Source organism: Neohortaea acidophila, assembly GCF_010093505.1.
Source record: "Neohortaea acidophila strain CBS 113389 unplaced genomic scaffold BDY17scaffold_8, whole genome shotgun sequence".
NCBI classification, from domain to species: Eukaryota; Fungi; Ascomycota; class Dothideomycetes; order Mycosphaerellales; family Teratosphaeriaceae; genus Neohortaea; species Neohortaea acidophila.
This window is the reverse complement of record NW_022985517.1, coordinates 1-27,400: the sequence shown is the minus strand read 5'-3', so window position 1 is coordinate 27,400 and position 27,400 is coordinate 1. Positions and strand designations below refer to the sequence as shown.

At 51.9% G+C, this 27,400-nt stretch overlaps 15 protein-coding genes across 15 annotated transcripts; 10 read left to right on the top strand and 5 right to left on the bottom strand.

Annotated features, from left to right (window-relative positions):
* Positions 1-386: 386 nt before the first annotated feature.
* Positions 387-3,903, top strand: BDY17DRAFT_254350 (uncharacterized protein; the record flags this gene model as incomplete). The annotated part of the gene is made up of 4 exons (XM_033731423.1): positions 387-450; positions 501-634; positions 691-2,233; positions 2,306-3,903. The coding sequence occupies 4 exons, from the start codon at positions 387-389 to the stop codon at positions 3,901-3,903; spliced, it is 3,339 nt and encodes a 1,112-aa protein (XP_033587539.1).
* A 340-nt stretch (positions 3,904-4,243) lies between these two features.
* BDY17DRAFT_253642 (Pex12 amino terminal region-domain-containing protein) lies at positions 4,244-5,410 on the bottom strand (the record flags this gene model as incomplete). The annotated part of the gene is made up of 1 exon (XM_033731360.1): positions 4,244-5,410. The coding sequence occupies one exon, from the start codon at positions 5,408-5,410 to the stop codon at positions 4,244-4,246; it is 1,167 nt and encodes a 388-aa protein (XP_033587538.1).
* A 528-nt stretch (positions 5,411-5,938) lies between these two features.
* BDY17DRAFT_311772 (uncharacterized protein) lies at positions 5,939-6,664 on the top strand (the record flags this gene model as incomplete). Its single annotated transcript, XM_033735572.1, has 5 exons — positions 5,939-6,020; positions 6,071-6,138; positions 6,188-6,259; positions 6,324-6,422; positions 6,476-6,664. The coding sequence occupies 5 exons, from the start codon at positions 5,939-5,941 to the stop codon at positions 6,662-6,664; spliced, it is 510 nt and encodes a 169-aa protein (XP_033587537.1).
* BDY17DRAFT_300494 (putative glycerol 3-phosphate dehydrogenase) lies at positions 6,391-8,195 on the bottom strand. The gene is made up of 2 exons (XM_033734067.1): positions 6,476-8,195; positions 6,391-6,422 (listed from the first exon to the last, which is right to left on the bottom strand). The coding sequence occupies exon 1, from the start codon at positions 8,152-8,154 to the stop codon at positions 6,745-6,747; it is 1,410 nt and encodes a 469-aa protein (XP_033587536.1). The 5' UTR covers positions 8,155-8,195; the 3' UTR covers positions 6,391-6,422; positions 6,476-6,744.
* Positions 8,196-8,323: 128 nt separating this feature from the next.
* BDY17DRAFT_283147 (major facilitator superfamily domain-containing protein) lies at positions 8,324-10,119 on the top strand (the record flags this gene model as incomplete). The annotated part of the gene is made up of 2 exons (XM_033732077.1): positions 8,324-9,996; positions 10,049-10,119. The coding sequence occupies exons 1-2, from the start codon at positions 8,448-8,450 to the stop codon at positions 10,117-10,119; spliced, it is 1,620 nt and encodes a 539-aa protein (XP_033587535.1). The 5' UTR covers positions 8,324-8,447.
* BDY17DRAFT_300489 (t-complex protein 1 subunit beta) lies at positions 10,116-11,872 on the bottom strand. The gene is made up of 3 exons (XM_033734066.1): positions 11,825-11,872; positions 11,725-11,772; positions 10,116-11,678 (listed from the first exon to the last, which is right to left on the bottom strand). The coding sequence occupies exons 1-3, from the start codon at positions 11,825-11,827 to the stop codon at positions 10,149-10,151; spliced, it is 1,581 nt and encodes a 526-aa protein (XP_033587534.1). The 5' UTR covers positions 11,828-11,872; the 3' UTR covers positions 10,116-10,148.
* An 86-nt stretch (positions 11,873-11,958) lies between these two features.
* On the top strand, positions 11,959-13,750 carry BDY17DRAFT_300485 (uncharacterized protein). Its single transcript, XM_033734065.1, has one exon. The coding sequence runs from the start codon at positions 12,005-12,007 to the stop codon at positions 13,643-13,645; it is 1,641 nt and encodes a 546-aa protein (XP_033587533.1). The 5' UTR covers positions 11,959-12,004; the 3' UTR covers positions 13,646-13,750.
* Positions 13,751-13,803: 53 nt separating this feature from the next.
* BDY17DRAFT_311767 (uncharacterized protein) lies at positions 13,804-14,739 on the top strand (the record flags this gene model as incomplete). The annotated part of the gene is made up of 1 exon (XM_033735571.1): positions 13,804-14,739. The coding sequence occupies one exon, from the start codon at positions 13,804-13,806 to the stop codon at positions 14,737-14,739; it is 936 nt and encodes a 311-aa protein (XP_033587532.1).
* Positions 14,740-14,865: 126 nt separating this feature from the next.
* On the top strand, positions 14,866-15,840 carry BDY17DRAFT_311766 (proline-specific peptidase; the record flags this gene model as incomplete). The annotated part of the gene is made up of 1 exon (XM_033735570.1): positions 14,866-15,840. The coding sequence occupies one exon, from the start codon at positions 14,866-14,868 to the stop codon at positions 15,838-15,840; it is 975 nt and encodes a 324-aa protein (XP_033587531.1).
* A 61-nt stretch (positions 15,841-15,901) lies between these two features.
* Positions 15,902-16,870, bottom strand: BDY17DRAFT_254434 (retinol dehydrogenase 12; the record flags this gene model as incomplete). Its single annotated transcript, XM_033731433.1, has 1 exon — positions 15,902-16,870. One exon carries the CDS (start codon positions 16,868-16,870, stop codon positions 15,902-15,904), a length of 969 nt encoding a protein of 322 aa, XP_033587530.1.
* Positions 16,871-17,211: 341 nt separating this feature from the next.
* BDY17DRAFT_254230 (major facilitator superfamily domain-containing protein) lies at positions 17,212-18,867 on the top strand (the record flags this gene model as incomplete). The annotated part of the gene is made up of 3 exons (XM_033731414.1): positions 17,212-17,792; positions 17,840-18,137; positions 18,193-18,867. 3 exons carry the CDS (start codon positions 17,212-17,214, stop codon positions 18,865-18,867), a joined length of 1,554 nt encoding a protein of 517 aa, XP_033587529.1.
* Positions 18,868-18,908: 41 nt separating this feature from the next.
* BDY17DRAFT_300482 (fungal-specific transcription factor domain-containing protein) lies at positions 18,909-21,272 on the bottom strand. Its single transcript, XM_033734064.1, has 4 exons — positions 21,092-21,272; positions 20,716-21,043; positions 20,216-20,665; positions 18,909-20,166 (listed from the first exon to the last, which is right to left on the bottom strand). The coding sequence occupies exons 1-4, from the start codon at positions 21,214-21,216 to the stop codon at positions 18,940-18,942; spliced, it is 2,130 nt and encodes a 709-aa protein (XP_033587528.1). The 5' UTR covers positions 21,217-21,272; the 3' UTR covers positions 18,909-18,939.
* A 1,114-nt stretch (positions 21,273-22,386) lies between these two features.
* BDY17DRAFT_325684 (uncharacterized protein) lies at positions 22,387-23,101 on the top strand (the record flags this gene model as incomplete). Its single annotated transcript, XM_033737395.1, has 3 exons — positions 22,387-22,443; positions 22,499-22,797; positions 22,837-23,101. The coding sequence occupies 3 exons, from the start codon at positions 22,387-22,389 to the stop codon at positions 23,099-23,101; spliced, it is 621 nt and encodes a 206-aa protein (XP_033587527.1).
* A 334-nt stretch (positions 23,102-23,435) lies between these two features.
* BDY17DRAFT_179729 (uncharacterized protein) lies at positions 23,436-24,491 on the top strand. The gene has a single exon (XM_033729897.1). It carries the CDS (start codon positions 23,598-23,600, stop codon positions 24,012-24,014), a length of 417 nt encoding a protein of 138 aa, XP_033587526.1. The 5' UTR covers positions 23,436-23,597; the 3' UTR covers positions 24,015-24,491.
* Positions 24,492-24,923: 432 nt separating this feature from the next.
* On the top strand, positions 24,924-27,174 carry BDY17DRAFT_311760 (uncharacterized protein; the record flags this gene model as incomplete). Its single annotated transcript, XM_033735569.1, has 2 exons — positions 24,924-27,111; positions 27,134-27,174. 2 exons carry the CDS (start codon positions 24,924-24,926, stop codon positions 27,172-27,174), a joined length of 2,229 nt encoding a protein of 742 aa, XP_033587525.1.
* Between the last annotated feature and the right edge of the window lie 226 nt (positions 27,175-27,400).

The window sequence follows — 27,400 nt, the reverse complement described above, 5'->3', positions numbered from 1 at the left end:
CTTGCCAAGCCCGTATGGGCGAGCTTAATTGAACGCGGTCCAGCTGTCAAACCGCCTCGCACCCGTCATCACCCCTCCGGCCCCGTATCGCTGCGCCCACGACAACGGCCACCTTTCCTCGCGCACGGCTCGCACCACTACAGCCACCGCCTTCGGGGCTGGCGAATACTTAACTCGTAGCTTCATTGGACACGCGGCAGTCGCAATTACGGCTTTGCGAAACATACACTCCGAGGCAGCCTTTTCCCCACCCTTCGACTCATCCCCCCAATTCTTCGGAAGACAGACACACCGGCAGCTTCTACCCAAGCAATACGCAGAGGTCGACACTACACTGCGCTGCAACATCGTGGAGACGTTGAGGCCTCGGGCGCTGGAGAGGCGACATGGGCAACATTAGCAGCAGACCCGACGAGGGGTCGGGGCCGTTTATACGGGATCAGATGCGCTGTACGTTGCAATGGTGGATAGGATGGAATGACGAGCTAATTATCGGCTAGTCACAATCGCCAGCGTTCATGTCACCAATTCTCAAGGCCAGACCCTGCTTCGAGTCGTCCCGACCGAGTTTCCTGCCACCACCTTCAAGGCCTCGAAAGATGCTGGCGATGAGTCTCCTATCGACTACATACAGGTATGTCTCCAAGGAGGGTGCAAAGTGCGACATCATGGTCCTGACGGTGCTGCTAGGATCCGGAGGGAAATCCCAACGCAGGACCATCCTTCCTTATGCGCCTTGCGAATAGCGAGGAGCTCCATTTCCAATTCACCCTCATTCTTCGACAGCAGGCCAGCAATGAGCCCACTTCAGCCAACGCCGACTCTCACATTTCTGGCCTGACATATGTTTTCGCCTCCAGCGCAAAAGAGTTGGACAATCTCATTACCCGCGAGTTTCACTCCGACCCGAATCTACACAAGAACTCCAATGTTGAGCTTCTGGGCGACTACAACACCGGCGGCTCGCAAAGTGTACAAATCGAATGGAACTGGAAATGGCGGCCGCCCAAGACAGCCGAGGATCGCGGAGGCGGTTGGCGCAACACTTGCAGTTTCGTGGAGTATAACCAGCGCGCGCATCGCTTGGACACCTTGGCTTCCTTCACATTCTGGGTGCAAAACACCCAACGGTATCTGCAGCCCCGCTCACCCCAGTTCGAATTGGGCCTTCCGCCGCGGCTGAGAGTCCCCTCTGGGCAGTCCATGGACTCGCGACTTAGTAACAGCAACGTGAGTGATTCGGAAGGTGAAGGAGGGAACGTCAAAGACTTTCCCGAGCCTCAGTCACCAGTCTTCGAAACCATTCCGGAGAACGGGCTGGGCCTGGCCCCGATGTCGACTCAATCCACGATCGGCACGAGCGCCTTCAAGGTGGATGTTGCCACTTGCAAGCCCGGGGAGGAGTCTTCCTGGAACGAGGATGGCCCTCTATTTCGAGCCACAATGCGTTCATTGGAGCAGAGGACCGGCAACATGCGCCTGCGCATGAAGAAGGTGTTGCGTACTGCAGAGGCTGCCGAAGTGGCTCAGCAGTCATGCAACCAGGCCGTGTTTGACTTTACCGAGGCGCTCAAAGACGCCGCTCACTCTAACGAAAAGGCTGTCCGTCCGGCACTGGACCATTACTTTGACAAGATTGCGCGAGAGATTCTGGCCTACGAGCGGAGGAATGCCGAGAACCTGCGAAAACTGATCATCGATCCCGTCAGCCGGTTGTACAACCTCGAGATCAAATCGGCGGACAACAAGAAGCGCGAGTTTGACGAAGAAAGCAAAGAGTACTATTCCTACGTGAGCAAGTACCTCGGACAACGCAGCGAGTCGCTCAAGGAGAAGAAGCAGCAGAAGAGCGACGAGAAGTATCAGGCGAAACGACGCACCTTTGAGTTGAAGCGCTTCGACTACTCGAGTTTCATGCATGATTTGCACGGCGGGCGCAAGGATCAAGAAGTCTTGTCTCATCTCACAAAGTACGCCAATGCCCAGGCTCAGGGCTATCTGGCGACAGCCAAGAAGGTTGAGGAGATGGTTCCGCAACTGGACGCGCTGGTGGCGGAGGTCAAGGTGGCCAATCAAGACTTTGAGCTACAACGATCGGAGCGTGAAGAGAAGCGACGTATTCTGGAGAAGAGCACGAAGCTTGTGAACGAGGATGGGATTGTCTCACCCCCGGGGCTTTCTCATACCATGTCGCAAAGCAATGGTCTCCGCGTGGGCGATGCAGACTTGGGCCGTTCCAGCGGCTATGCAGGGGCTGGAGCACTGTCACAATCCCCGCCGTCCATCAGCATGCTTCAAACACAAGGAATGGGCTCGACCAATGGCATGCTGGTAACTCCTACGAGTGCATCGCAACCGCTCTCTGCGAGCCCGAACAATAACAGGTTCCGGGGCTATCGAGATTTGGAAGATGGAGGGAACAGTGCCGGCGGGAGTGGCGGAACTCATCGCAAAGAAGGGCTGTTGTGGGCAATGAGTCGACCCGGGGGTCATGCCGAACCTCTGGGCATCAACAAAGCCGCCTGGCACAAATTCTGGATCGTGCTGGATCAGGGCAAGCTGTCTGAATATGTGAACTGGAAGGACAAGCTCGACCTCCACATGGACCCGATCGATCTGCGAATGGCGTCTGTGAGGGAAGCGAGGAATTCGGAACGACGCTTTTGCTTTGAAGTCATTACTCCGCACTACACCCGCGTGTACCAGGCGCCTTCGGAGGATGACATGAAGTTTTGGATTGCCGCCATCAACAATGCAGTGCAGAGCGCCTTTGAGAATCGCGCATACGTACCAGCCTCTCCCTCGCCTACCACTGCAGGATCGACTAGGAAGGATATTGCAGCAGTATTGACTGGAAAGAGCTCTTCATTTTCGGGCCATCGACACATCTCCAATCCAAACCGGTCCGAGGCGACGAAAGCGGTCAACAGATATGCCACCACTGGCGATAAGAATGCGTTTCGACGAAACGAGAGTAGTGGGCCGGAGCCGGAGCCATCTTTACTACTGCAGCGAGTGCGAAGTGTGGACGAAGGGAACAAGACCTGCGCCGACTGTGCGTCGGAAAGCAGGGTGGATTGGTGTTCTATCAACCTCGGCGTTCTCCTCTGCATCGAGTGCAGTGGCATCCACCGGTCTTTGGGGACACACATTTCCAAAGTGCGATCGCTCACGCTGGATACCTCCATCTTCACCCCCGACCTGGTGGAAGTGCTCTTGTCGATTGGCAATCGCGTGAGTAATACGGTCTGGGAGGCGAGGCTGGATCGCTATCTCAAGCCATCTGCCCAATCGACGAGGGAGCAGAGACTGAGTTTCATCACCTCCAAATACGGGGATCGAGCTTATGTTCAGACCGCGTCGCAGTCACCCGATGACCATCTTTTGACGAGCATCAAGAAGAACGATATTCAGAGCGTGCTGCATGCCCTGGCCTTGCGCGCCAATCCCAACGCACACGATCGATCTCGTGCTACTCACGCCATCTTCCTGGCATTGGCTGCCGCCGACCCCGCCGCGCCGGGGGGATCCAGCTTCTCCCAAAGCAGTAGCACCTCGACATTGAGAGCAGCCTCACCAATCGATTCGCGGCCATCCACACCCGCCCGGAAAGCGTTCGCCATTGCCGAGTTGCTGGTTCAAAACGGCGCCGAGATCCCCGCAGAGCCTTCCCCCTTCCCCCTGTCCACCTCGGCGAAGCAGTACCTCGACTTCAAGAACGATCAGAAGTTGGGCAAGGCTGGATACAACGGCGGCATCCGAGACGGCAACGGAGATCAGCTGGGTGCCTTGCCTGCCAATTTCTCTCCGAGCAGCGCACCGGCCCGGGAACGCGAGCGGCTCGTCAAAAGAAACAGGCCCAGCATGACGGCCGAAGCGGTTGAGAGCTTTGTGAAGAAGTAGCGCTTCGATCCTCAGCCTCATAGCTTGCACATCGGAATTGTACGCTAATGTGACGTGGGCAAAGACCGTATAGGCTTGTACGTCAACGCTCTTCTCGCTTCAGTGAATACCTGCTCGGCATCGATGGGGCGCTCGAAGATTTCGCGGGCGAGGCCATGGCGAGCGATGGACGGAGCGTTGTGAGAGGGCGTCAGGCGGTGAAGATGTTGAGAGGGAGTATTCTGGGATTGCGGCGGCGGAGTCAGACCGATCCTCCCAGGATTGAGACGTGCAAGAGCCCTGAGGCGTGTGGATAGGCCGTGAAGTATGTAATGTGTAATGAGAATATGCATATCCTCCGTCAGCCTCGCAGAGGAAGGACGTGCTGCACAAGAGCACTTTGTCTGCACAGCGGACACATGGGCTGCTCTCTCAACCAGTCGGTGACGCAGGTCCAGCAGAAGACGTGTCCGCACGTCGTGACCGATGGATCCTTCATCGGCTCCAGGCAGAGCGTACATTTGCGCTGCTGCTTCCCATCAATCCACTGCATGACTTGCTCGTCATGAAGATCGTAGCGGTGTGGTCGCGGCTGGGGTGTATTCGTGATCTTGGAGATGTGCGCCTGTTGTGCGGCAGGGTCGGTGCCGTGGTGTGTCTCGAACAGCAATGGGGCGGAGATGGTTGCATCCGTGTCTATCTCGACCCCACCATCGATTACTGCGCTTCCTCCGGCTAATCCAGCGGCGTTGGATGGAAGATTGGTGGTCTGCACGTTGCGCCAGGTGTCTTGGACGTGCAGGTATCCTTGCACGGCCATTTGGAGAGCAAGCAGGATGCCAAGGACTTCATAACCCACACGCTGATCGCTGTCGGTGAGTTTGCGAGTGAAGACGTAACGAAGGCCAAAGGCGCGTTTGCTGAGGGAGTAGTAGGCCCCGCTGAAGTAAAAGACCGCGAGACTCAAGGCATATGCGGCGGATGGCGAGGTGATGGCGTCGAGATGTTTGAGGATGTACTCTTGGAGGTGGAATGTTTTGCTTGCCGGCTGTTTGCTGAGCGATGGAGAGGACCTCCGGCGAGTGTGCTCCTTGCGCAAGGTCGATTCCAGCTTTGCGCGGAGCCGTCTTCGGAAGGCGGGGAGGAAGCGTGTCAAGGCGTACGGCAAGATGACGCTCGACAAGATGTAGCCCGACCGGCGAAATAAAGAAGGAAGGCGATGTGTATCGTGTTCGACTTGCACCACATCCGTGTACTCCTCGCCCAAGGTCCGGTTTCCGACGAAAGTCGTGAGGCTCAAGTAGAGCAGTTCCGTGAATGTTCGAGCTTCGGCCGTCCAGTTATGCGCCGTTCGTGAGCCATATAGCGACCTGATGACGGCCTCGAGTCGCCCCAGAAGGACGGATTGGAAGTAGGCGTCCTTCTGGTGGGATCGAATGATGTCGGGGGCCGCTGCCCAGGGATATGAAAAGTCGGGCTGTTCCCTGCCCGCTTCGATACTGCCGCTCTCTCGCACATAGTCCGACATGTCGTCCCCCGCCTTGAGCAATCTTGCTGCCACTTCCGAGCCTAGAGTCCGCTGGCGCATGGTTGTCGGAGGTGTGGGAGGAAGTGAAGTGGCCGTATCTTCGATCGCCAGACCTCGGCTTGCCAGAAGGGGCTGGCCAAGGGTTAGGGTTGGGACAAGCTCGGGTTTACGATTCACCGCGCAGGCAACTTCAGCAGGCCAACATCCATCGGGTCGGAGATCTACACTGCTGCCTTCGCCCGACCTCAGCCACACATCCGTCGTAAACGTGAGCAGACGTCTGCAACACCGCCTCTGCCAGTCAGCCTCCTCTCATCGCTGAGCCGGGTGGGCCCTGGCAGCCGTTGTCCCAAGCAATTTAGCGGCATAAGCATGACGAAAGTGTCTCCGCCGCGCAAGCGATTTGGGCACAGCCCGACTCGACTCCTGATTATCGCGTTCATATTCAGCTCCTGTAAATAGGCTGCTACTTTCTTCATCTTCCTGACGTCTCTCATCTCTTCAACCATCACTACTTGCCCGTCCAACATGCGCTTCCACCAGCTGTTTCTCCTTTCTCCCGCGCTCCTCGCGTCGGCGCAATTGTCGAGTATACTTTCGGACATTACCAGTGCGCATTTCGTAAATCACCAAATCACAGAGACCACGGGCTAATCGTAGCAGGCGTCGGAGGGGACATCACGTCTGCTGGCGGCGTCGTCACGTCTTTTGGTGGCAGTGTCTACACAGTATGTTGTCCGGGATGGAAGATTGTACACTCACTGAATTCGCGGGCAGGTCGTCACAAACAATGGAGGCAGCATTGTAAGCACCATCACTAGCGGGGCCGGGAGCGTCGCTACGGTCATTGTGAGTCCAAGTCTTGTGCCATTTTGATTGATGGCATAGCCAGTGCTCATATGTCTTCATCCAGACTTCTGCCGGCGGCAGCATAGCCACTGAAGTCACCAATGGCGCTGGAAGTGTTGTTTCGACCATCACCAGCGGTGCCGGGAGCGTCGCCACGGTTATTGTGAGTCGAAACGCGTGCCACATTGGTTCCAGTGCTGATACGCCTTCTTGCAGACCTCTGCCGGCGGCAGCATTGCCACCGAAGTCACCAATGGCGCTGGAAGTGTCGTTTCGACCATCACCAGTGGCGCGGAATCCGTTGCTTCAAGCGCCTCAAGCCATGGTGCTGCAAGACAGACGGCGGCGCCGATCATTGCAGGAGGTTTGTTGGGAGCAGGCGTGGCTGCTATTGCAATGCTATAGACCTAATAAACACAGCGAGCCTTGCCAAATGGCATGCCGCTTGCCTCGGGGTATCGCCGATTTCGTCTTCAGAATGGACTCTACTCGTCTCCTTCGCTCGTCACTTCAATAAGCTTGGGGATGTCCTGCGGCTTCGCATTTCCCGCAAGAATGTTGTACACGGCAGTGAAGAGCGGAAAGTCCTTTTCCATGCCCTGCGCCTTTAAGAATTCATTGACCTCATACGCCGTGCTGGTGCCTTGCAGCTTCTGCCCGTTGAGCTCTCGCTCTTCAATCTCCCCAATCGGCTTGCCCTCCTTCACGCTCATCTTTGCACATCGGAAGTTGCGGCCTCCAGAACACGAGGTGATCATGTCCGCCACGCCGCAAGACTCTTGGGTGAAGGTTTCGGTCTGGCAGGTGGAGAAGAAGCGAGTGCCAAATTTGACCTCTTCGAGAATGCCAACGCGCATGACGGCAGCTTTGGCGTTATCGCCCCAGCCCAGCCCATCCACAAAGCCAGCAGCGATAGCAACGACGTTTTTGAGAGCACCGCCGAGGGATACACCCGCAACGTCACGAACCAGGCGCACATGGAAGTATGGCCTGTGAAAGAGCTTTTTGATGTTGATGTGGTTGAGAGGGGGATATTCGGCGGGGAGAGCTCGAGACTTTGTTCGGGATAGAGCGTTGTCGTCTGCAGCTGCTGAAGAGCGGTCGGGGGAGCCGTGTTGGGAGTCCAGAGCCGGAGGGTCGTAGGCCACCGTTGTTTCACACCACTTTTCCAGGGCAACTTCGTTGGCAATGTTGGCACCGCTGAGGGCGCCACAGTAAATGCCCAGCTTGCGGCCGATGCTGTCCGAGAAGAGCTCGCAACCGTCCTCGGACACGGCAACACCTTTGATACAGCTGATGCCTCTCGCATACGGAATCACCTTGTCGCGCAGCATGTCACATATCCTGCCGATGAATTGATGTGGAAGGTTGAAGACGAGGATGGTGGCGTCTTTGGCTGCGTCGGCAATGTCTGGATTGGCCACAATGTTTTTGGGGAGTGGAATGCCGGGCAGGTATTTGACGTTTTCGTGGAGGCCATTGATCAGCTGGGTGAGCTTCTGGGGTTTGGTGCAGAGTTCCGAGCCGCCGTCGTAGTGTTTGCTGTCCTTGGGGAGCTGATATTCCTCCTCGTACACCCACATTTGCACCTCTTGTTCAAAGAGGTCTTCATGCTCTTGTGTGTTTTCTGCAATGACTTTGGCGATTGTCGTGCCCCAGTTGCCCGACCCAATCACCGCAATCTTGTGTTTTTTGGAGTGAATTGGAGGCATGGTGTGGGACCAACGCAGAGGTGTGAGTGATGTTCGGGTGGAGTGGGGGATCTGTAGAGGTCGCGTGAAAGTGGGATGGGTAAGGCGGAGGATGGAGGTGGTAGTGAGGGACGTGCAGAGACGTCGGGAGGGTGTGAGTGGTGTTAGCAGAGAGAGGTTAGAGAGACGGTTTGAGCTGAACATGAGACGGCCATGGGCTTGAGAAGAGTCCCGAGTGATGAGGATGTCCTTTGAATGCTTGAAAACTGCTGAGCTGCACCAACAAGTCCATTCCCCACACACAGCCTTGCCAATATCGGCCTAGCGCGGGGCGGGTCGAAGGGTGTCAACTTTATTTAGATTTAGCGCGCATCAGACCACGACGCTCCGACCGCCCCTCCGTCGACAACACATCTCCGCCTCGCGGACGGCGCGCAGTGACAGCCAGAACTTGCTCAAGATGGGTCTCGGCGTCTTGAACGACACCAAGCTCCCGCATGTGCCGGGTAAGCTGGGCGAGCCCCTACCAATCCGGCGCGTATGCTAACCTCCTTCCAGGCACAGCGACCCTCGAGGCATTCGACGAGCTTGCTAATGTCCCGGGCCACGTCGGCGTGAAGCGCAGCAAGCAGGGTATCATCCTTGTCCCTCAACCCAGCGACGACCCTGACGATCCTCTCAACTGGCCGTTATGGCGCCGCGATCTCATCGTCGGCATCCTGTGCCTCCTTTCCGTCATCGCATCCACCTTGTCTCCACTGCTGGCTTGCAATACCTTGACCCTCGATCTCTACTTTGAGAAGAGCTTCACCGACATTGCTCTCTTGACGGGTTACCACTTGCTGGGCGTGGCGGTGGCCGGCTTCATCTTCGTGGCAAGTGCAAGGGTCTGGGGCAAGAGACATCTCTACATCCTCGGCGCATTCATCATCATCTGGAGCTCGGCATGGGGCGGGGCGAGCAATCACAACTACAACTCCCTGCTCGCGGCGCGCTTCTTCCAGGGCGTCGGCCTTGCCCCTTTCGAAGCCTTGGTCAATGCCAGCGTGGGCGACTTGTACTTTGTTCACGAGCGCGGCAAACGCATGGCATTGAGTAACCTGAGCTTGTTCGGCGGAGCCTTCTTCACACCCGTCATTGTTGGGACGATTACCGAGCATCTGGGCTGGCAATGGACGTTTTACTTCATCGCAATCTTCACCGCCGTCATGTTTCCCCTCATCGTCTTGTTCGTCCCCGAGACGGCGTTTGTACGAGATGCACATTTCAACACCGATTTGTCGACCACCATCGATGCCGATGAGAAGCCGAGAATGCAGGAGGAGGTCTCCGCCCCCGAGGCCCGTCCGGCAGCGAAAATGCTCTCCAAACAGAATCTTCGACTTTTTAATGGCCGCAAGACGGATGAAAGCTTTTGGAAGTTGTTGCTTCGCCCGTTTCCCCTCTTTCTACACCCCGGCATCCTTTGGGCCTGTCTTATCCAGGGCACGTTGATTGGCTGGACGGTACTCATCGGCATCGTCATTGCGACCATCGCCTTCACCCCGCCCATCTTCTTCAACGAAGCGCAGACCGGCTACCTCTACACCGGCGCCTTCATCGGTGCTCTTCTCGGATTTGTGCTCGCGGGTCTACTGAGTGACAGCTCCGCCAAATTCCTGACCAAGCGCAACGGCGGCATCTACGAGCCCGAGTTTCGCATGATTCTCGTCATTCCGCAGCTCATCTTTGGCTGTGCCGGAATCTACGGCGTCGGCATCACGGGGGCTGACGTGGCCAAGTTTGGCTGGTTCTGGCCGGATTTCTTCTTTGCCCTGGAAGTTCTGGGTATGGTCCTCGGTGCCGTGGCCTCTGCACTCTACATTGTCGATGCGCATCGTGAATTGGCGGTGGAGGGATTCACATGCTTGTTGATCTTCAAAAACATCTTCAGTTTTGGCTTGACGTTTAGCGGGTTCCACTGGATTCAGACGGTCGGCATCAAGCCGGTATTCCTGGCCATTGGAAGTGTTCAAGTGGTGATTTGCTTTACGACGGTCTTTATGTGTAAGTGTGTCCGTTGTTGGCATGATGAAACCCCCCGACTGACGTGAAGCAGATGTGTTTGGGAAGAAGAATCGGTCGTTCATGGCTCGACATGACATTTTGAAGCTATGCCGGCTGAGATGACCGGTAGTATCTATTCGTCGTATCCCCTCTTACATCCGCTCCCTCTTTCGTGGCGCCGCCCGGATGATGTTGTCCACTCGCAACAATAGCTCCGCAGCCTCTCCCGCGCTCGACACGACGGCACGTTTGAGCTTGTAGCTCTCGACGACGCCCATCTCGCGCATGTCTGCAATCCCGCCCCCGGGAGTCATCAGATCCAGCCCTGAACTGCTCATCCCGGCGTAGACGGCTTTACGTAACCTCGCCACCAGATCGGAGCTGTCGAGTCCTGCGTTGTCGGCGAGGATCGTGGGTAGTTGTTGAAGTGCTTTGGAGAAGCTGGCAACCGCAAAGGCCTTCTTGCCGGCGACGTTTTGCGCAGCTTGGTCGACCGCCTTTGCCATGACCATCTCTGCGCAGCCTCCTCCGAGCGTAGTCTTTGGTGTTTGTACGGTTTGGGAGAGCACGGCAAGAGCGTCGTGTAGACTTCGCTCCGCCTCGTCCAGGAGTTGCTCTGTTGCGCCGCGGAGCACCACTGTACACGCCCGGCCTGCTGCCACGCCGGAGAAGCGAATGAGACTATCCTCGCCAATGATGACTTCTTCGATCAGATCACAATGGCCCAGCTTGACGTGTTCGGGGTGGTCGAAAGTGCTGGTGATTTCCGCGCCGGTAACCAAAGCCAGTCTCTCCACGCCGTCAAAGTCGGCATGCTCGATGGAGGAAATGCCTGCGTCTGCGAAAAGCTGCTCCGGCCAGTTGTAGATGAGTTGGCGATTGACGAAACAGTTGATGCCGTGCGCCATGATCCGCTTCACCTTGCTCTTCATCTTCTCCCGCTCCGCATTCTCCAGCTCCGCCAACTTGCCCGTGCTCTCCACCTTGACTCTTGCCCCGAAGATCTTGACCTTGTCGGTGTCCATGCTAGTGTTGGCGACGAGGATGTTTGCGTTTTCTATCCTTTTCGGCTGGTTCACGCCAAACTTCTTGTCGAGGATGAAGCCCTCGTCGAGGTAGGAGTCGGAGAGTTTGCCGCCCGCCTTTTTGATGATTTGAATGTGGGTGAGGTCGGTGGAGCCTTTCATGCGGAGGACGGCGTCGGTGGCGAGGTTGGCAAAGTAATCGCGGTCTTGCGAGAGGACTTTGGAGCTGAGGGTGGTGCGGGCGATGGAGACGAGGTCTTTGCGGAAGCGCGCGGGGTCTTTGCTGTGATCGACTGCCTGCTCTTCCAACGCTTTCAATGCTGCCGCGCTCGCTATTCTGTAGCCTTCGATGATGGTTTGGGGGTGGATTTTTTGGTTGACGAGTTGTTCTGCCTCTCGTAGGAGCTCTGCCGCAAGGACTGCCACACTGGTCGTGCCGTCTCCCACTTCATCATCTTGGACTTTGGAGATGTTGACGAGGACTTTGGCGGCGGCGTTGTCGAGGGCGATGCTCTTGAGGATTGTCGCTCCATCGTTGGTCACCATGATCTCGCCGGTGGAGGCGGATTGCAAGATCTTGTCCATGCCCTTGGGGCCGAGGGTGCTCTTGACGAGGTCGCCGACGGCGATGGCGCCGACGAAGGCGGAGAGACGGGCCTTGGGAGGGTTAGTGGTGGATGTGGTGGTGGTTAAGAGTGCTCACATTTTCGCCCTTTTCCTCGATGGTGTCCTCTGCGAAGATCTGGGTGCTCTGTCGAGATGGTTAGTGAGTGGGGCAAGTCAGTGAGAGGAGGAGTGCTCACCATTTTGAGTGGACTGTGGTGCGGGAGGATGATTGCAGGATCTTGTCGCAATCACTGCTGTGAAGCCGCACGCGAGCGCGTCCCAAAACTTTTTTCCCAAAGTGTGGCGCAGGAAAGTTGTGGCGCCGGCGTGGGCATCTTCACAATCACCCGCACATCACTCATAACGACGACAACACCATGGCGAAAAGACGCGCGCAAGAGCCCCTCGAGGAGGCGGTTCTGCAGACATCCCCCGCATCGAAGAAGCCCAAGGTTCATGCCACGGTGGAAGACGACGTGCCATCTCCCCCTCGGGCATTCGCCAACGGAAAGGGTGCTCCCGATGCAGACCACAAACAGCATGCAGAGCTGGAAGAGGCGGATGCGCTGGATGGGGAAGAGGAGGAGGATGAGAGGACTCCCACACAGCGACAGAGAGAGGCTGCAGACGGCTACCAGGACTTGTACCTCGACAGCATCAACCGATCCATCCTCGACTTTGACTTTTTGCGGCAATGCTCCATCACGCTGTCCAACCAAAATGTCTACGCCTGTCTGGTGTGTGGCAAGTACTTTTCGGGGCGAGGCGTAAAGACACCCGCCTACTTTCACGCGCTCGAGGTCGGACACCACGTGTACATCAACATGGAGACCAAGAAGGTCTATGTGTTGCCGGAGGGATATGAGGTGAAGAGCAAGAGCCTGGACGACATCAAGATTGTCGTCGACCCGCGATTCTCCCCGGAAGAGGTGAAGAAGCTGGACAAGCAACAGGAGCCTTCGTGGGACTTGACGAATAGAAAATACTATCCCGGCTTCATCGGGTTGAACAACATCAAAGCAAACGATTACCTGAATGTCGTCGCGCAAGCCCTGGCACACGTCACACCTCTACGGAACTTTTTGATGTTGGAGGATCTCACCGCACGGCCGCAGCTACCCCAACAATTCAGCGTTCTCGTCCGCAAGATCTGGAACTCCAAGGCCTTCAAAAGTCACGTATCGCCGCACGAACTCATGCAGGAGATTTCCATGCGGAGCAACAAGAGGTTTACGTTGAGTGAACAAGCAGATCCGGTGGAGTTTCTGAGCTGGTTCCTCAACAATCTACATCTTGCCCTCGGTGGGAGCAAAACCAAACCGCGGAGCTCATTGATCCAAAAGATCTTTCAAGGTTCTCTCCGGGTGGAGTCACAGACCATCACCGCGCGCGCCGATGCAGGAGATCGTTTGCGATTCGAAGATGCCGACGTCCACTCCCAAGCTTCCCCATTCATGATCCTCACGCTCGACCTCCCGCCCGCTCCACTCTTCCAGGATGATGTGGAGAAGAATATCATCCCACAGGTCCCGCTCACCACCATCCTGCAAAAGTACAACGGTCTTACTGCACAAGAAAAGACCAATACTCGCATGCGCTACCGGCTGATGCACCCTCTGCCACCCTACCTCATCATGCACATCAAGCGCTTTCAGCCCAACAAGTTTCTGCAATCCCAGCACAACCCGACAATTGTTACATTCAGCCCGCGCGCCCTTGACCTCGCGCCTTATGTCGAGCCCAACACCCAGCTTCACCCGCCGGGGGAACCGCTCGTGTACGATCTGGTGGCCAACATTACATACGAAGGCGTCAAGGTGCGAGACGATTCGGTCGAGGGAGAGGCGGAGCGCAAGGTGTGGAAGGTGCAGATGAAGGAGGGCGGAGACAGTCAGCAATGGTGGGAGATGCAGGACTTGTTTGTGGAAAAGGTGAATGCGGATCTGCTGAGTACAAAGGAGAGTTATATCATGATTTGGGAGCGGAGGAGAAGGGGCAAGGGCAAGTCGGTGGCGTAGGTGGAGTTCAGCCTCACGGCATTGAAAGTGTGCGGGTGATCGACACGTAGTGCTTACTCGGCAAGTCTGACACAGGCTACAGTCTGACAGTTATTTACTCAGATGTTACTTTAAAAGACTGCCCCTCTTCTAGCAACCTTTCATCCCTCACGGCAGACATGGATCTGGTGGAAAGAGTACCGACGCCAATCCTCACCTTTTTTTACCCTCTCAACGAGCCTAATCGTGTCCGTACGAAGGAGCTTCAAATATTATGTCTTGGACTCGGCCGGACTGGGACCGAGAGTCTGCAAACGGCCTTTTATGAACTGGGATATCATGATGTACACCACGGATGGCACATGGCGCTACACACGGAGGAAGCGCCTCAGTGGTATCGCCTGTCGTTGGCAAAGTATCGATACCCTGATCCCGCCTTTCTCAATCGAAAGGAATTCGACAAGGGCAGGTTGAATCGCGTCGATATCCTCGCGAACTTACTGACGTGTGCTCGAATAGTGCTGGGCAACTGTGAAGTCGTCACTGACATGCCCTCTGCTGCCTTTGCCGTCGAATTGCTACGCGCCTACCCCGAAGCAAAGGTCGTCCTCAATCGCAGACGGGACGTGGACAAGTGGCATGCAAGCATGATGGCCACTCTGGGCAACATGTACTCCGACTGGGGTTCCTGGGCACGGCAGTGGGTGGAGGCAGAGAACTTTTGGCTCATGCGCATCGTACGAGCGGGCTTCTACCCCAAGTACAGGTGGGATGTTGCGCGGCATGGGGTGGAGGTGTACAACCAGCACTACGCCGACTTGGAAGCGGAATGTCGGAGACAAGGACGCGAATGGCTGGACTGGACGGTACAGGATGGATGGGAGCCGCTGTGCAAGTTTGTGGGAAAACCCATCCCAGACACTCCGTTTCCGAATGAGAATGCAGTTGGAGGTTTTGCGGAGAAGCGGCTTCAGTTGCATCAGGAGAGATTCCGCCGTGCAAACAGGAGGCTTATGATCTGCCGGTGGTTGATCGCGACGGGTGGTGTCCTTGGTGGGGTGTGGTGGTGGAGAGACTCCGATCTGGTTCATTCGTTGTTGCGGCGGCTCGGGTAGGCTGTCTTCAGATGCGGACTACTCGGAGTAAAGGTCGGAGCTCGCTACAACATCAGCTGCGCAGGGTATATATATTAAGTGCGCTGCTGCCTCGACAAATATATTTCGCATTGCGTTTCTAGTATAATGGCTTCGTCAAAAGATCGAAAACACCCGTACGTCGATTATGCATCGCCGACGCAGACTGGGAAAATCCCCTTCACGCCCCCAGGAACGGAGCTGCAATGCGAGACGGCGTACTGGCTTTGGGGAGATTTGGCCAGGTCCAAGACTCCGCCTTTGATTGTCCTACATGGTGGTCCTGGCGCACCAGGCAGAGACTTTAACCCCCTCGCGGCGTATTTGAACGACAACTACGGCATCCCCGTCCTGCTCTACGATCAGATTGGATGTGGCGCCAGCACACACTTGCGCGACAGAAGAGGAGATGTCGAGTTCTGGTCGGACGATCTCTTCTTTGCCGAACTGGAAAATGTGAAGACGCACCTCCAAATCAACACCTTTGACCTCATGGGCCACTCTTGCGGCGGCATGCTCACGGCCATGTACATGCTGAAGCAACCTCCGCACCTCCGCAAGGTCATCATCGCGAGCGCACCGGCTTCGGATGAACAGAGGAGAGAGGGGTTCTTGCAGACGCGGAGAGCGCTGCCTCAAAGAACTCAGGACGTCTTGGCCTTGTGTGAGAAAGAGGGCCGTACGGACGCTCCGGAGTATCGCAAGGCCCTGGACGAGGTGGATAAACGCTTTTGTCGCATGAATCCCTGGCCGCCCGAACTACGCGAATGCGTGGCTCTCATGGATGAAGACGATACCGTGGGTCACACAATGTACGGCGATGTCCCGGGAGAGACTGCTGGGCCGCGGAAATACTACGACGTTCGAGGCCGGCTGGGAGAGGTGACGGACAAGACTGTTCCTGGTGGCGTGTTGCTCACCTTGGGCCAATACGACATCTTTTCCGAAGAAGCCATGGACCCTTTTGCCACTCAGATTCGGGCAAAGGTTCAGCGAAGGACCTTTGAGCAGAGTGCGCACTTTCCGCATATCGAAGAGTTGGAGGACTATGCCACTACTGTTGCAGGCTTTCTGACTACATGATCGAAGATGGGGGATATCAATGTACGATTCTGAGAGCAACTAAATCAACAGAGCAACGCTTCTACGCTTCAAGACCCTTTGTACATCCTGGCTCGATCTCTTCCAGCTTGGCCGCCAGCTCAGTCCACACCTTGGTTTGGATTGGGGCGCATTCTTTGCTGCGCACAATCCCTTCGAACTTGGCAGGGTGGCCGTCAGAGAAATACTGCCCGTGCCATTGCGGGCCCTGCATGGAAGCGTGCACCAGTGTCCGACTGCCCACCTCTGCCGTTCTTCCCACGATCCGTTGAAATGCCCGTACAAAAGCCGAGTCCATCTCGCGCATTAAGCCTGACTGGCAGAGGCCTGGGTTGACGAGGTCCAGTGTGACCTTCAGTTGCTTGACTGGATGATTTTGAACAATTTCCCGGCACGCCAGAACGCCGAGTAGCTTGCTCACGTTGTACCGATCGACCATTCTTGCCGTCTTCTCATCGTTGAGGCCCTCGAGGATGTGCGGAGCTTTGCGCTCTGGGAAAGACGTAAAGCCATGGACCTCGGAGGAGACGATGGTAATGGTCGGTGTGATGTTGTGACGCTGGCCCATGGCTTGCAGGTGCGGGAGGACAAGCAGGGCGAGTAGGAAGACGCTGATGACGTTGACGGTGATGCAGGACTCGGAGCCTTCGGCGAGTGAGAACTTTTGGGTGTTGATGCCGGCATTCTCGAGCAGTACGTCTACACGATCAAGCTCACCGACACGAGCGGCGAACGATTTGATGCTGTCGTAGTTCTGAAGGTCCAATGGCCAAACCTCCACCACACCGGAGCGCTGTGTCGAGCTCTCGATATCCTCTTTTGCGGTTTCGCCTTTGTCAACCGACCGGCAGGCAATGATGACTTTTGTCGCTCCGCTGCGGACAAAATGGCGCGCCGCCTCTTTGCCCAAGCCTCCATTCCCGCCGGTAATGATAAAGGTCATTCCCGAGCAGTCGAAATGGGGTGGAGGTGGAGTCACAAACAGCTGGCTGTAGAGCACCTTGGCGATCATGGTTAACAGCATCGTGGCGGGTGGTGGAAGTGAGACGGGGATGTCAAGAGACGATTATCTTTCCTCCATCTGGGCAGCAATGAAGCTATTTATGAGTAGCAGGAGTCATCCGTCTTCTGAAGATTCCCAATGTCGCTACGGAGCATGAATCGGCCGTTCCTCGGTGGATCGCAAGGCTTCGGAGGGTCGGAGGGTCGCGGTCCGGCGAGTCGCCTCCGAACGAGGCTGGATTCTGGGGCACATACATAAACTGCCTCCTGCTGCGCATAATGCTCGGAATAGCACAGTCCTTGATTAAGACCACAACCATGTTCGGCCTCGGCGAAAACAAGAAGAACGAAATGCCTGGCGATCCTGAGGCTATTCGAGACCAACTTACACTCGACAAAAACGGCTACCTCTCATTCTCACCCAACGATCCCGATGACCCCAAATCGTGGTCCAAGGCTCGAAGATGGTCAATCACTACCATCGTCCTCTTCATGGTATTGAACGCTAGCTTTGCATCCACTGCACCGACGGGAGCTCTTCTTGGAATCGTCAAGACATTCCATGTCTCCGAGGTTGTTGCAAATCTGGTCACCACCCTCTTCCTCCTGGGCTACTGCGCCGGGCCGCTCTTCTGGGCGCCCCTTTCCGAGCACTATGGCCGTCGATACATCTTCTACGTCTCCTTCACTGGCTACTTCGCCTTCAACTTCCTCTGCGCTTGGGCGCCCAATCTTGGAGCCCTCCTCGCCGGCCGCTTCCTCAGCGGCACATGCGCGAGCTCTTCATTCAGCAATGGCCCGGGTGTCCTTGCCGACCTTTGGGAGCCAATTGACCGTGGCATCGGCATGGCATTACTGCTCATGTTGACTTTTATGGGACCAATCATTGGACCAATCACATCCGGCTTCCTCTACCTGACGGAAACCTGGCGGTGAGTAGAGACGAAGGCGCGCAGGACTATCGCTGACTCGAATACAGATGGACCTTTTACGAACTGCTTTGGTTCGCGGCTGGCACGATTCTCTTCCTCCCACTACTTCCCGAGACTCTGCCCGCGCGAAGGTTGACCATGAAAGCCAAAAGAATCCGCTCCGAGAGTGGAGGGACAGTGGAGGTATACTCTCCGCAGGAAGGCAAGAACCAATCATTATGGCACATTCTCGCGCACGCCTTGTCAAAACCGTTCCTGCTCTTCTGGGATCCAATCTGCTTCTGCCTCGCCACCTACATCGGGGTTGTCTACGCGGTATTGTATATGATGTTCACCATTTACCCTGTTCGTCCTCCCAAACGTCGATGGGTTGAAGAACGTTCACTGACGGTGTGAACAGATTGTCTTTCAGGAGAAACGCGGCTGGAACGCTGGGGTTGGCGAACTACCCTTGATCGGCTTGGCCGTCGGTGCCGTCGTCGCTGCTTTGCTCCTCATCGCCTTTGCAGCTAGAATGAGGAAGAATGGGGCGGACGAAAAGGAGTGGAACCCCGAGTCCAGACTCCCTCTCGCCATGATCGGCGCAATCCTTTTCCCCATCGCCATGTTCTGGCTCGCATGGACTGGCAACTACAACAGCATTCCCTGGATCGTGCCGACGCTCGCGGGAGGATTTCTCGGCTGCGCCATCGTCTTCATCTTTGTCTCGTGTATCAGCTACCTCACCGACAGCTACGTCCAACACGCAGCAAGTGCATCGGCCATCAACACGGTGGTGAGATCCGCAATGGCTGCCAGCGCGCCCCTGTACACCAATCAGATGTTTCACGCTCTCGGTGTTGGAGGGGCCGGTTCGCTTCTTGCGGGTGTCTCTTGCCTACTGGCTCCAATGCCATTCGTCTTTTACAAATATGGACCGGCGTTGCGCAAACGCTCCAGGTGGGCGCCGGAGAAGCCGCCAATGGAAGAAGATGATGTCGAGAAGCCAGCGGATGAGAAGCCGCCAGTGGAGGAAGATGATATCGAGAAGCCAGCGGATGGCTCGAGTCAGGGTGACGTTTCCCCAACGGTGTAGAGCGGACGGCCACGGCATAGTAATGAGGCGGGACAGGGGCACAGTAGACTAATGTATACAGGGTTCTAATCACTATAAATCAAACACCGTCCCGGGGTATTGCGCATCCCACGCCATCCAATCGAAATCGGTTGGAGCATCATACAGTGCGGTGTTGAACATGTTGACATCAAACTGAACGGGATCTGGAATGCTGGCAGATGTGTAGGTCAGTCCATTGCCGGCCTGCACCGACGAGAATTCGGCAGGATTCATAACGTCGAAACTCGAAGCGTAGTCGTGACTCCCGTTTTGGGGTATGATTGCATCGGCATTGTTGGATACCGGCGGGTTGGAGATGTTGGCGTCTTGACATTGTCGCACTCTCTCCAGCATGGCGCCTACGATTGACGCTCCCTTGTCAGCAGCATCGCCCCAGCTTTGCACTCCAGTCCAGGCCCGATATGATTGGTGAAGTAGATCGATGTGTTGGGACATTTGTGAGCTTCGAGCCGTGGGTGTATTCAATTTCAGGTCCTGATCGAGATCAAGACAGATGATCACCGCTGCCAGCAGAAATTCATGGCTCACCAGCGAGACGAAGCGCCAGGTGCTGGATCCATGTCTGCACAGCGTAGTCTGGTGGCGCAGGATCTTTTCTGCGGCTTCGAGACATGCGCTACGGGAGTAGGCATAGCTCGGCTGCGAGCGCGCTGGGACGAGGTAACTTCTGTGGAGCACCATTCGGGCACGATTGATGATGAGATCAATCTCGATGGCCTGATACACCCAAGAGTGCGCAGCTATACTGCCATCGAGGCTGTCAAACGTGGTGAGCCACATTGGCCTGGCGTCGGCAATCTCTGAAAGGCTGCGATCTGTTTCCAGGATATCTTGGTAGGAGAGCCCTTGGGGGCTGTTGATTCTGTCCAGGCAGGATCCTTGCATCTTGAGAATCTTCACCTTGTACTTCATGTACGAAACTCTCGTCGGCTCCGTGTTTGGCCTCGAAGACGGCGGTGGGAATGCGCCCGCTTCCAGGTCCTCGTCATGCAAGTTCATCGGATCCGCCGTGTCCGTCTGCCGTGCGTCGATGACCCGCGGTAGGCCGCATTTCTCGGAGAGGAGAAGATCCATTTGAACAATGAAAGCCCAGATTCTGCGACGCATCTCTCTTTCGAGAAAGTCCATGTCTTTGAACTGTCGCGGCTCGCGGTGGAAGCCAAGGCGGAAGGCGTGCTGGATGATTGTGGTGAATACCAGCCTCGCACCGAAGGAGTTTTCGACGTTTTTGGAGTGTTCGCATGCAAGATACAGGATCTGGGGAGTGTTAGCAGGACGATTGGAGTGCGTATTGAAAAAGACGTACCATTGCTTGGATGGTGTGAGTGTTTGGCTTTGAGGAATCAGACTTGATCAGACACTGTGCAACTCTGGTCGTGTACGTGCGTACGGACGCGTCTGGCAGGAGAATCCCTGGCACCTGCACGCCCAAACGTATCGCACCCATGAGCCCCAAACACATGACGGCGTACAGCAATGCGAGCCATGGCAAAGAGACTCCATTGGGATCGTGCCAGAACGTTTCACATTCGCGCTTGAAAGTCGGAATATGAATTGTGGTCAAGAGCGACGGAATGTCATCATCTGCGAGGATTTCAATCAATGCATCTACGACTTGTCGAGATGGCAAGGAACAGATGAGCTCGGGCATGGAAACGTCGCTGCAGGGGCCGAGCAGTAGGAGAGAGCAGCCGTGAGCCTGCGTTTTCTCGGGAGAGTGGGCAATCCCCGCGAGGTCGCTCTTCAGGTCGGAAATCTGTTGCAGACCATCAGCAGGGCGGTGGTAGTAAGCATGATTTGACCCACCTCATCAAGCACCGTCTCCCAGTGCGACGCTTTCAGAAAACGTACGCCGTCTTCATCGTCTCGCATTCGCGCGTGCGTGTCAGACGCATCACTTGCGGATGCCGATGCGCCACGAGCGTCATCCGGGGATACGACCAGGCTTTTGGATCCGCCGGCCGTTGAGATGCTGGTCATCAGTCGCTCCAGGCGATCGATGCGCGCGTTGAGCCTCACCCCGTCCTTCTTGGGGCGTGTGGGCAGCAGATTACTGGGCACCAGCGGATACGTGCAATCCTCCGGGCACATCGCCGCACACTTGCTGCAAGGCCGTTGACGGTCGCATCGGATTCTGCGTTTGGTCAGTTTGGGGCGGAGATGGTGGAGATGATAACGGTACTTTTTCCGCCGACACGGGTCGCATGCAAGCTGAGCTTTTGGCCGGCTCAGAGTGGAAGATTTTGGCCTCGGAGCCGCGCTGTCGCGGTCGACCGAGGAGGAGGAGGTACGCGGACGGTCGTTCATAGTGGATGTGGGCGTTGCAGAGACGGGCGTGGGCTGAGGGAAATATTCGATGCTCCGAGGGTAATAAGGTAGTTAATAATTAAGCTCCGGAGCCGCGTCGTCGCTTACATCAGATCTCATCAGGCTGGCTTGGCTGGATAGGATTTTGTTAGAGTTTGGTGATTCCATTCGACACTTCACCAGGGGCCGTTTAAGAAGATGCAGGGCTTGGCGTGCTCAAGATCTCCAGTCCTGCGTAAGTTGTACAAGAATAGATTACCAAATACATGAAATAATTCTAAGAAATTGGTAGTATATTGCTAGAAAGTTTTGTGTCACCTACTGACCTCTTCGTTGATCTATTCCTAAATGATTAGCGAAAAGGAAGGAGTATACATGCTGGGACGGATTTCTAGGTAAACCCTACCAAAAACGGCTTAAGCGGAACCCAAAAGTGTTTCGCTTCTTCTCAGCACGCCGTCGCGATGTGCGCTGCCGAATACCTTGCGCTCCCTTTGTAGGGGGCGCACGAGGGCTCTTGTGAAGGCATGGTAGTAAGAATCGCAGGAGAAGGGAGCCGCAAGAAGGGAGGCTTTGGAATGGCTGTCGCCGGCGGCGCAAGACATTGCCGAGCAGTGCGAATGCGATTGCTTACTTAATGGAACGCTGCCGCTCCTCTCTGGGCGATCAAGGCCACGCCACAATACTCGGTCTAGGGCTTTTGTCCATCAGCCTGGAGGCCGACGTCACAGCGTGGCAGCGAACTCACCCTGGGGTGGGAGAATGTGCAGCTCTCCTCGATCTATCACGATGATGTCTACAAAGAGTTCACTTCCAGCCTGCCGAAGATCTAAAAGAGCAGGAGCAATAAGGGTGAAATGACTGAGGCAGAGCCTCGCGAGCTGGGGGTGTCGGTAAAGCGGCGCTTATCCCCATCAAAAGCACGCCAGTCTGCTCACTTACACCTCCGATCTCAGGCCATTGCGGGGCCAAAATCAGTTGGGCGACACATTGATCTATATCATGATTTGATTGATCAGGCGGGAGGGCAGAATACGGTCAAAGAGCGTCTGAACTAATCACTGGGTAGGTATGTTGAATCCCAAACAATGGCCTGTGCCATGTGCATTCTAACGATCAAGTACGAGCGTTGAGGCTGTACTAGTTCGAGCATCACAGTTATTTACAAGGATGATCCGCCTTGTGCGACGAAGTGTACACGTCGAGGTCGTTGTCTTCGACACAACCGTCTGCGAGTCTTGTTAAGAGTTGATCATCGAAGCTCGAGCTGACTGCCGTCAAGGCAAGTCTCATCAATACCGACGACACCACTGCCATCCAAGAAACTCCAGGCACAGGTCATCGGAGCGCAACTCGGGTCGGAGAAGGGCCACGCGACCAGCTCAAGGCTACAGTTGACGCGACGGGAGAGTCCATTACGAACGACAGCCAAGAGCTCATCAACAGCCTGACCACGAAGAAGATACAGCTCGAGACGGAACTCTTCATCTGGAAATCCCGCAGCGAGGGACAGAGCGCCATGCTAGAATGGAGTACGGCCAAGTTGGTGAAATATCGCGAAGTCCACGACTTTGTGCTTGAGTAAGCTTTGCGGATGGAGGACATGGACAGCGCATACAGATGTTCCATCGTCTGCAAGCACCTTCGCCGTGGGATGGCGAAGCCTGCAACAGAGCGCAAGGGGAGTGCAGTCAACGACGGCGAGTTTGGCAAGCGTCTCCGCGATCGACTTGCGTTGTCTGGCGCAGCCTCGCCGCAGTTCGACCTTTCAGACCTAGCGATAGACGAAGTTGACGACGACGCCTTGGAGAAATCATTCAACACCGCCAAAGAGGAATGGGAGACCGCTGAGGAGGAGGCAGACGATGCTGCCATGGAGCTTTGAAGGAGATTGTGGTCAGGCTTGTCGCCAGCGGAGACATTTGCATCCTCGACGTTGGAGTCGATGGCAGGGTGCGAGTCAGCGCTGGGTCTACGTAGCATGAATGATGAATTGATACGATCCTCGGGAGATCGTGTTCCCCGCCACCTCCCACCATCCGTGCATTGTCTTGACATAGAGCTATGCGAAGCACTTTGAATGATGTCGCGGAAGGAGGAACGGCGGTTGTTTGACAGCCTTGCGGAGGAGTTGAGGTTCGGCGGCAATTCCGACGCGGCGCTGCATCCGCCCCCGCGTACTCTCCCACAAGTTATCAACAGCACGCTTCACTCATCCCCTCCTCCATCTCGCTATCCATCCCAGCCTCCACCATGCCGCCGCTTCCTACTCCCGCCGCCCTGCTGCCAGCGAGCTGAAGACTGGCGTTCGAGATGCCGCCAAGTCAATACAGTGCCGATGTCGATCGGAGGCTACTCGAGGAGATGGCCATGAGCCTTGAATGCGGCCGACGCATGGAGGCAGGATGAGCCGACTTCTTGTCCGCCTTCTCGCCGCCGCATCCATTCTACCAACGCTGCCTGTCTCGTGGCCACTTTCCCTTCACCTTGGCGAACCCTCCGCCGCAATTGCAAGGCCGTTGAAGAGATCGGGCACACAAACGCCGTCTGAGCAGCATGGCCCAGGAAGACTCCTCGCTGCACCCTTCGCCTCCTGCCTCCTCATCCTGCCTCCTCATCCTGCCTCCTCATCCTGCCTCCTCATCCTGCCTCCTCATCCTGCCTCCCCAATCTGCCTCCCCAATCTGCCGCTCCCGCAAGTCAGCCGCAGAGATTGCGCACAAGACGGCGCCGATGACTACAACTCGTCCCGAGAGAGAGCGAAGTTGCCGCGCGATCTTCCAAGCCACTACAGATGAAGAGATGGTCGGGGACACCACTGAAGTCATGACTTCGCACGCTAGCGCAGGCCATTGGGTGTGGGGGATGGAAAGAGCGTAGACGCATACCGAACTGGAGGGCGGAGAAGAAGTCAAAAGAGATTGGCTGGGCAACACCGCAGCATTCGTCTTCCGCAGCATTGCTTGCCCCAGCGCATCACCCACCTCACCGGCATCAACCCTCCGGGGCCTTGGGTTAGGGTTAGGGGTCCATATGCAATGTTATCCTAACTGCTATAGGGATTACGCTCCAACCTGACTCCGCTGGTCTGCCTGTAGGCTCATCGCAAAGCCATACCTCGAAAGGCAGCCTAACTGTATCTACATTGGAGTTTTTAAAAAACTCCATAGAAAATCTACTAAAACCTCCAAGTTTTTTTAAAAAGTAAAATATAAATGGAGTTTTTAAAAATATTAGTTTATAAAGATAGGATTTATAAAGTAAAGAGATTAAAAGAATAGATTTTATAAAAACTCCTTTAGTATTATAAGAATTTAGATCTATTTATTTATTTTAGTTTAAAGAAATCTAATAGACTTAAAAAGTTAGAAGCTAGTTAAAGTACATTCGAAAACCCTTTTAGCTTAAACTTTAAATAAATTTAACTATAATAGTTTCTTTTAATATTATTTTAGTTTTATTTAATTAATAAAAGAAAACAGAAAGAAAAGAAGAATAAGTACTTATTTAAAAGATTAGGATAAGAAAAGTTAAAAAAAAACTTTAATAAAACTAAAATAGTTATTTTAAGTAATTAAAGTGTTTTAAGTTTATATTAGAGTTTAACTAAGAGAAAAAGAATATATAAGAAAGCTCTTTTTATTTTATCTTTGTCTTTTCTTTTATATCTACTTTAAACTACTTTAATTATAACTAACTATTTAAAAATGGATTTAATTACTTTAAATCAATTACTTATAAATAATAAAGATTATATTAAAGGAGATTCTTATAATAATTCTACTATTATAGAAAGTACTTATACTAATAATATAGAGAATACTATTCTAAATTATAATATAGAAATTAAAGTTTTATTTTGTACTATTTGTAAAACTAATCTAGATAGAAATAACTATTTAAAACATTTAAAAGATAAACATTTTACTATTTATAAAAGTTATAAAGAATCTTCTAAATTAGAAGTACTTAAAACTAATATAGAAGAACTAGAATTTAATGACTTAGCTAAATTAGAAGATATTTTAAAGCCTAATCTATTTTACTTTAAAGAGTTAGATTTAAATTTAAAAGGATATAAATGTATAGAATGTAATTATATTAATATTAATTATAAAGAAGTTAGAATTCACTTTAATACTAATCACTTTAATAGTAATAAAAGTAGTAAATCTAAAGTAAACTATATTATAAATCAGGTTCCTTTACAATATATTAAAGGTAATAATAAAAATACTAAACTATACTTTATACCTAAAATACCTAATATAAGTAAAAAGAATACTAGTACTAACTTATATATTAACTCTAATAGTTCTAATTCTAGTATAGAATCTATTACTTCTAAAAAGTCTAATAGTTCTAAAGAACTAGATTTAAAAGAAGATATTATAAAAGATTATCTTAAAGAGAATTTAGAAGAGAATAAACTAAATAATAATATAAATATTAATAATAATAGACTTTTAAACTCTTATATTAAGAAATCTAATATTTATATCTTTTTAAAAGATAAAGATAGAGAGTCTTTAGTAAATCTAGTATATAATATTAAAGAAGAAGATAAAGATCTAAGTGTTTTTAATAGAATAGACTATAATAAATTAGAAGATATTATTATAGATTGTTTACTTTATATACATTCTAAAATCACTAATATAAGCTTAGGATTAAGACAAAAGCTAAATCAAAATAATAGTAGTAATACTAGAGTATTTAAAGACTTTATACCTTTAGAGAATAAGTCTACTACTAAGACTTACTTTACTTATTATGCTAAACTACTTAGCTTTATTATTAAAGTACGTTATATTAAAGGGAAATATAAGAATACAATAGGTAAAGAAAGAACTTACTTTGATTTAGTAAAGAACTTTACTATTAACTTAGAAGCTAAAGAAGCTTTAAAGAATATTATTCCGTTTAACTTAGATTTAATAGATTTAGAAGATAAAGAACTAACTAAAGAGAAAGAAGAGTTTTATACTTATATTATAGAGTTTTACATTAGTTTACTTAAAGATAATACTACTTTAACTTTAGATAATAATACTAGTTTAAATAATATAGTTCTAAGCTACTTCTTTATAACTAATCTAGATATTAATACTAAAGAGATTAAAAATATAGATCTAATAGGAAAGCTTACTAGTTATATTCTTTATAATAGTAAACTACTTACTATAGGATATTTCTACTTTAAAGAGTTAAATAATATAAAGTATACTTATAATGATTTTAATGATTTTCTTTCTACTTATTTAACTAATAGTTCTAATAATTACTTTGAATTCATTAGTATTCTAAGGCCTTATCTCTTAGCTTTAAATAAAGAAAGAGAATCTACTAATTATATTATAAAAGAAACTAGTTTAAATATTATAGAATATAATACTATAGAGTATTCTATTACTAAGATTAAAGAGCTCTTTAAGAATGTTTATATTAATTTAGAAGATATTTTACTAAAGAAGCTTTTAAAGATAACTTCTATAGATTCTTTAGATATAGACTTTAATACTATAAATGATAATACCTTTATAAGTAATATAGATTATTATATAATAGATACTTTAGAATTAAAATATCTTAAAACTAATAGGCCTTACTTTTTAACTCAATTATTAACTAAAGGAACCTATTATAATAAAACACTATTAAAAGATATAAAGAAAGATACTAAGACTTTAAGATTTAAAGATACTAATATAGAAATATTTAATACTAATATTAATAGGTTTTTAGAATACTTAACTCTCGCTATTTATTTATATAGCGGAGGTCCTTTAAGAGGAACCGAATTAACTACTATACTTTATAAGAATATAGAAACTAAAACTAGAAGTCTAATATATAATAAAGAAGATAATACCTTTATAATTTCTACTAATTATAGTAAGACTAATAATATTACTAGGAAGAATAGAACAAATATACGCTATTTACTGCCTTATTTAAGTAAACTATTAATTATATACTTAGTATTAATAATACCTTTTAAAGATTACTTATATAAAACCTACTATAACTTTAAAGACTATTCTAGTCCTTATCTATTAACTAAAGATAATAAAGTAATAGAAAGTAATACTATTAGTAGGATCTTAAAGAGAGAATCTAGTTTATTATTTAAAGAAGGTTTAACTATTAAATCTTATAGAAAGATTATTAATTATATAATTAA

Coding starts and splice junctions, on each gene's coding strand:
- BDY17DRAFT_300494 (XM_033734067.1), bottom strand. CDS start 8,154: ATGTTCAGCTCAAACCGTCTCTCTAACCTCTCTCTGCTAACACCACTC.
- BDY17DRAFT_300489 (XM_033734066.1), bottom strand. Junction 11,679..11,724: donor TCGAGGAAAAGGGCGAAAAT/GTGAGCACTCTT, acceptor AACCCTCCCAAG/GCCCGTCTCTCCGCCTTCGT.
- BDY17DRAFT_300485 (XM_033734065.1), top strand. CDS start 12,005: ATGGCGAAAAGACGCGCGCAAGAGCCCCTCGAGGAGGCGGTTCTGCAG.
- BDY17DRAFT_300482 (XM_033734064.1), bottom strand. CDS start 21,216: ATGAACGACCGTCCGCGTACCTCCTCCTCCTCGGTCGACCGCGACAGC. Junction 20,666..20,715: donor GGGAGACGGTGCTTGATGAG/GTGGGTCAAATC, acceptor GGTCTGCAACAG/ATTTCCGACCTGAAGAGCGA. Junction 20,167..20,215: donor CTCACACCATCCAAGCAATG/GTACGTCTTTTT, acceptor AACACTCCCCAG/ATCCTGTATCTTGCATGCGA.
- BDY17DRAFT_179729 (XM_033729897.1), top strand. CDS start 23,598: ATGCGGCCGACGCATGGAGGCAGGATGAGCCGACTTCTTGTCCGCCTT.